General features: G+C 44.9%; 1 protein-coding gene across 4 annotated transcripts in view; it reads right to left on the bottom strand.

Annotated features, from left to right (window-relative positions):
* AFAP1 (actin filament associated protein 1) overlaps positions 1-6,000 on the bottom strand; it is a 192,549-nt gene that overhangs the window by 118,988 nt on the left and 67,561 nt on the right. For 3 of the 4 annotated variants that reach the window (XM_025385958.1, XM_025385961.1, XM_025385962.1), the window contains exon 2: positions 2,736-2,864. In XM_025385958.1, coding sequence (XP_025241743.1) covers positions 2,736-2,862 — 127 coding nt within the window. In that variant the 5' untranslated portion in view covers positions 2,863-2,864. Of the gene's footprint in view, positions 1-2,735; positions 2,865-2,987; positions 3,071-6,000 lie in introns of those variants that run through there. The other variant, XM_025385959.1, reaches the window with a different exon arrangement.

Raw genomic sequence — 6,000 nt, 5'->3', positions numbered from 1 at the left:
GGGAAGGGGAAAGGGAAGGGGAAGGGGAAGGGGAAAGGGAAGGGGAAGGGGAAAAGGGAAAGGGAAGGGGAAGGGAAGCTAAGAAACAAATGAAAGCACTCCTAGATGGAAATGGGGGACATGCTCCTCAGCTCCGTGCTGCGTCTCAAAGGAAAAGCTGCTCCCTCTCAGCTTCTGCTCAGGGCAGGCAGGACTCACCCACGTAGTAACAGAATAGACACCTTCCTGGGAATCAGTAAGTTTTTATTAAGTATCTTCTTAAAGTCAGATACTGTCACAGCCATACTTTATGGAAGACATGACTGATACAAGCTCACACCTCTTGGGCACTCATATTCAAGTTGGAAAGACAAATACATACACAAGGAACTACTAGGAAAGGTGATGAACACGACACCAGTGCAGGCAGGAAGAAGGGAGAAGTAAGTTTTAATCTGGGCACAGTACTCTTTATACGCCTAACACTCACTTGGAAAGGCCTGTAAAAATACTGACTTAACAACGAGCACCTATAATGGGTTGAGTACTACGCTAGAGGCCAGGAATTGAAACACGGAAAGACCCAGTGTCTGAGCCCCAGGAGCTGCAATGGAGAAAAGAACTTTGGTAGAGAACTGCAAACAAACAAGCAAACAAAAGCAAGAAAGGAAAAGGATAAATGACACATGCATACACAAAATCAATCGATCGGTTTAAAGCAAATTAAAGAGCTGAAGAAAGAATTCATGAATTGAAGAATATCAGGAGATTCATCCAGAAGGAAGCGTGAAGAGACCAGTGCCGCAGCTCACTTGGCAGGGGAAGAGAGGACAGGAAATCAGGGGAAAGCAAACGGTCATCAATAGCTGACATACGTACTATGCATCAGGCACTGTTTTGAAATATTTGATACCATCTCATTCAATCCGCACAACATCCCAAAAGGTCAATACCATTAGCACTTTTTCTACAAGGAGGAAACTAAAGTAAAAAAAAAGCGTAAGTAACCTGTGAAAGGTTGCACGTTTGGTAACAGGTAGGGCCAGAATCAAAAAGCTAGTTTAACTTTGGAGTTCATACTCATAACCAGCTATGACAAAGGACCTTGCAGGATGGCCAAAGGAGTCTGACTGTGACCAGAGGCAAAGGCTGACAGATGAAGGAAGTAACAAAATTACTTCACAAGTGAACATTTCAGGCCAGGCGCAGTGGCTCATGCCTATAATCCCAGCACTTTTGGAGGCCAAGGCGGGCAGACTGCTTGAGCCCAGGAGTTCAAGACCAGCGTGGACAACATGGCAAACACTCAGCTACAAAAATAACCTAGCTGGGTGTTGTGGTGTGCACACATGTAGTCCCAGCTACTAGGGAGGCTGCGGTGGGAGGATCACCTGAGCCTGGGAGGTCAACGCTGCAGTGAGCAGTGATCACACCACTGCACTCCAGCCTGCGTGACAGTGAGACCTTGTCTCAAAGAAAAAAAAAAAGTTAATATTTCATGTTGCCTCACAATAGGGTCCCTATCCTGCTTTCTCATCTGAGTAACAGGCCCCATCGCCCACCCAGGTTTCCCCAAGCCACCCACGTTCAAACTGCTACCAAATCCTTCAGCCCATCTTCCAGACTGGCCAGGCGAGCTTTCCAGAATGCAAATCGAATCGTGTCATACATGGCTTCATATACTAAGAGAATTCACATAAACGTATAAATGAATTGTACACTGTAAATGGTGAAGTGCATGGCCTGTGAATCACATCTCAATAAAGAGGTTGAAAAGAAAAATCCTCCACCTCATCCAGCAGATTAACTCCACAGAGTCCTCAAGATTCTCACATCACATCATCCAGGAACTGCCCCTCGGACCCTCCGACACCCCAGTCTCTCACTCACCTGGTGTGGACTCACTTCTTAGGCGCTCTCATGAGGCTCTGGGCTCTCCACAGCAGTACTTAGCAGGCTTTCTCATTGCCTGTTTTTTTGTCCTACTCACTGTGCATGAAAGAGTTAACACAGCAGGCCCAAGGCTGCTCTCTCTTGAGGGGCCTGCTTGCAAGGCTGGCCCTGGCTGGCCTCTGGCAACGTGGATTTCAGAAGTGCTCCCACCATTCCCTGATGGACAAGGGTGGTTCACTGTGCCTGTACTGTTTATGTAAACAACACGGTTGTGCTGAAACCCTGCCTGTCCTGGAATTCTGGTGTGTGCCAGGCAGAGGGTGCCTAGAGGACCAGACCCAAGTAAACACCCTGGGCACTGAGTCTCTGACGAGCCTGAACAAAAACGTCACTCAGAGCTTGCTGCGTTTTTATTGCTGAAGAGAGAGTGTGCTCTGTGTGACCCTCGTGGGAGGGACAGAGCACACAGAAGCTGGCCTATAGGTTCCTGCACGTTCCGCCTGTGTCTTCTCCTTCCGATCTGCCCGTCGGGTTGTGCATCCTCACTACGGCTGCAGTGCATCCTGCACGTGAGAAAGAACAACCCGTCCGGCGAGTCCTTCCAGGTAATCTCCAAACGCTGGGGTTGCCCTGGGGACTCCCAACACACGATTCCATTAGCTCCTTCAAAGCTTTATCTTTCTACACCTCGAGGCCAACACAGAACTTGGCACAAGTGTAAACCCTCAATGAAAACTTGATGAATAAATAAGTTTGTAAGTTAAAGAACAAACAAATATATCTTAGAAAGATGGTAAAATTAAAGACGGTTTAGAAGCCAAGACACTGTAAGAAGAAAAAGCAGGCGTCAGAATGAGACTCACCTTTGGATGACTGTATCCTCAGCAGAATGTTGGTTATCACTGCCTTTTTCTCCCTGACAGTTGAGGTTAGATATTCATGGTCCAGGAGTTCAAGAAAGAGACGAAGTTCAACTATTAACTCTTCCATTGCTGACAACAAAAGAGAAAAAGGGTATTATTAGACCCAGTGATTTGCAAATATCTAAGTACGAATGCTGAGTCCTACTCAAAGCATTTCATGTTTAGCTTGATCACTGGATATAGTATTCTGACCTGAAAAACAAGTTTGCTGAAAGCAGGTCCACTAAAAGATTCAAGCATCTTCTTCTTAACAAATGCACTACTCCTTCCCTTCTGCTTTAAGGCAGCAAAATTCAACTGGGAGAAGCTCCAAAGCCAGGCTGCCAACAGATGGTGTCACAACCCAAAGGCCTGACATCATCATTTGGTGTCAATTCCATAATATTAAATTTCAATGTCAAGAAGGAGAAGGGAGTTTAAAATGCCAAAGAGTTTTCTAATAACCAGTAGGGCATGGCTTCAGAAAGTCAACACCCAGCTCTCTGCTTTTGTAAAGCTGGTTCCAGCCCAGGACAACTGTGAACATGTTTATGCTGTTAGTACAAAGGACGCCAGATGCCGAGGCCAGGTCGGTGTAAATACAAATTCAGGTGCTGACTTCCCACCATGCCTTTTCCTTCTAGGATGATGGTCGACTTGATTTTTCCTCTGATACCCGCAAGACTGGAATACTGGCTTAGGTCAGCAGTTTGTAGATGATGATCTTAACCTCTGGGGATGTAAACTCCTCCTTTCAGGGAGCCCACAAGGCCCAAGGCACAAGGCCCAAGGTGCAAGGCCCAAACTATTTTCAGAATGCTAAGACATTATTCACCTTTTTCTGCATTAATGGTGTAAATGCCAGGGTAAAACTGCTAGCATCTTAGCACGAATCAAGGCAGTGACACCAAACTATCCTAGCAGTCATGATATCCTTCACCATAACAGTTTTGTTCTGGTAAAAAAAAAAAAAAAAAAAAACTACTTGGGCTGGGTGCAGTGGCTCACGTCTGTAATCCCAGCACTTTGGGAGACCCAGGCAGGCGGATCACCTGAGGTCAGGAGTTCGAGACCACCCTGGCCAACATGGCCATCTCTACTAAAAATACAAAAATGAGCCAGGCATGGTGGCATGTGCCTATAATCCCAGCTACTCAGGAGGCTGGGGCACAAGAATCACTTGAACTCAGGTGGCAGAGGTTGCAGTGAGCTGAGATCACGCCACTGCACTCCAGCTTGGAAGACAGAGTGAGACTCCTTCCAAAAAAAAAAAAAACTCCTTCGTCTTTGACGAAGCAATAAAAAAATCATCGCTTTTCTTAAATCTCAACCTTTGAAGACACACCTCTTTTTTTTTTTTTTTTTTTTTTTTGAGACGGAGTCTTGCTCTGTCGCCCAGGCTGGAGTGCAGTGGCGCAATCTTAGCTTACTGCAAGGTCCGCCTCCTGGGTTCATGCCACTCTCCTGCCTCAGCCTCCCAAGTAGCTGGGACTACAGGCGCCCGCCACCACGCCCGGCTAATATTTTGTATTTTTAGTAGAGATGGGGTGTTTCACCATGTTAGCCAGGATGGTCTTGATCTCCTGACCTCGTGATCCGCCCGCCTCGGGCCTCCCAAAGTGCTGGGATTACAAGCATGAGCCACCGCACCAGCCAAGACACACCTTTTTAACGTCCCACTGAATGACATGGGAAGCACACATGAAGCCCTCCTGCACACGAAGTCCCACGGCCGTCTAGAGAAAAATCACTCTTTTGAGTGTTTGAGTTCCAAGCCACCCGAAGCCACCTGTTGTACTCAGTACTATCTTTACTGCAAACTGCAGTGACTGAGACTTGAGTACCTGGCAGACATGTTCTCAAGAATGAACACATGAGTTCATCACTTCAAGGTAAACAACTGACAGCACTTGTGGCCAAGAATAGAAGTTGAGTGTCCAAGCAAAAAAAGAATTTTTGAAACTCTGTATCCACCCCATAGGCGCTTACTGCCTCCTCATACTTGAGGTTTTTCTAATGAGATCAGCAGTGACATGAACGAGTGTGATTTATATTGTATAATGTCATATGCTGACATTTATTTGGAAGATCTGCACAACTCAGTGAACCATGATGTTACGAAATCATATATGGGTAAAAGATCCACCTAAAGTGCAAAATAAACTAAAATATTCTAATGTAACAGAGGATGGCACAGCTTCAGATGCCACATCACAACTAACCGTTAGGAAACTGCCACTTGTCAAGTTTTGGTGTAATATCAAAGAAGAGCATCTACAATTTTCTAAAAAGGCTACTGAAAAATTTCCCAACTGCCTATCTGTGGGAGGTCAGATTTTCTTCTTTTTTCCTTTTTTTTTTTTTTTTTTGAGACAGAGTCTCGCTCTGTCACCCAGTCTAGAGTGCAGTCGTGTGATCTAGGCTCACTGCGAGCTCTGCGTCCTGGGCTCACGCCAATCTCCTGCCTCAGCCTCCTGAGCAGCTGGGACTACAGGCGCCCGCCACCACGCCCGGCTATTTTTTTTTTTCTTTTTTTTTGTGTGTGTGTTTTTAGCCAGGATGGCCTCGATCTCCTGACCTCGTGATGTGCCCGCCTCAGCCTCCTAAAGTGCTGGGAATACAGGCGTGAGCCACCGCGCCCAGCCCAGATTTTCTTAATGTACTTCCACTGTAATATCTCACACAGTCTGAGTGAAGAAGTAAATATGAGAATCGGCTATCTTCTAAGCCAGATACTAAAGATACTTGCAAAAGTATAAAACAATGCTACTCTTCTAATTATCATGTTTTGGTAAGTGCAGTTACTTTTCATAAATATATATTATTTATGTTAATATAATAGGTTTATTGATATTTTTAATGAATAAATATCTTAAAATTTGCCAATTTTAATTCTAGTATGGTAAGTACCTACAGATATAATCATATAAATAAAGGTCTTTAAGGTCTTCAAAATATATTTTGAGACCAAAAAGTTTGAGATCTGCTGATGTAGGCAATGACTTTAAGCTCCTCATTCATGTATTCATCACTTAGCTATTATCAGTCATACAGGTCATGCATCTCAACCGACAAAAGCATAATGAAAATGATTCATGCAAAAAACCTAAGCAAAAAAGTTTGAGAGCCGCTGGTCTGTGGGATTCTTCCAAATCCACTATTCTGTAAGTCTATAACATCCTTCAGGATTAAATATCCATACTGAGGCTGCCGTCTACCGCCAAAA

The sequence above is a fragment of the Theropithecus gelada genome, chromosome 5 (genome assembly GCF_003255815.1).
Source record: "Theropithecus gelada isolate Dixy chromosome 5, Tgel_1.0, whole genome shotgun sequence".
In the NCBI taxonomy this organism is placed as follows: Eukaryota; Metazoa; Chordata; class Mammalia; order Primates; family Cercopithecidae; genus Theropithecus; species Theropithecus gelada.
This window is presented reverse-complemented; position numbering and strand designations above follow the sequence as displayed.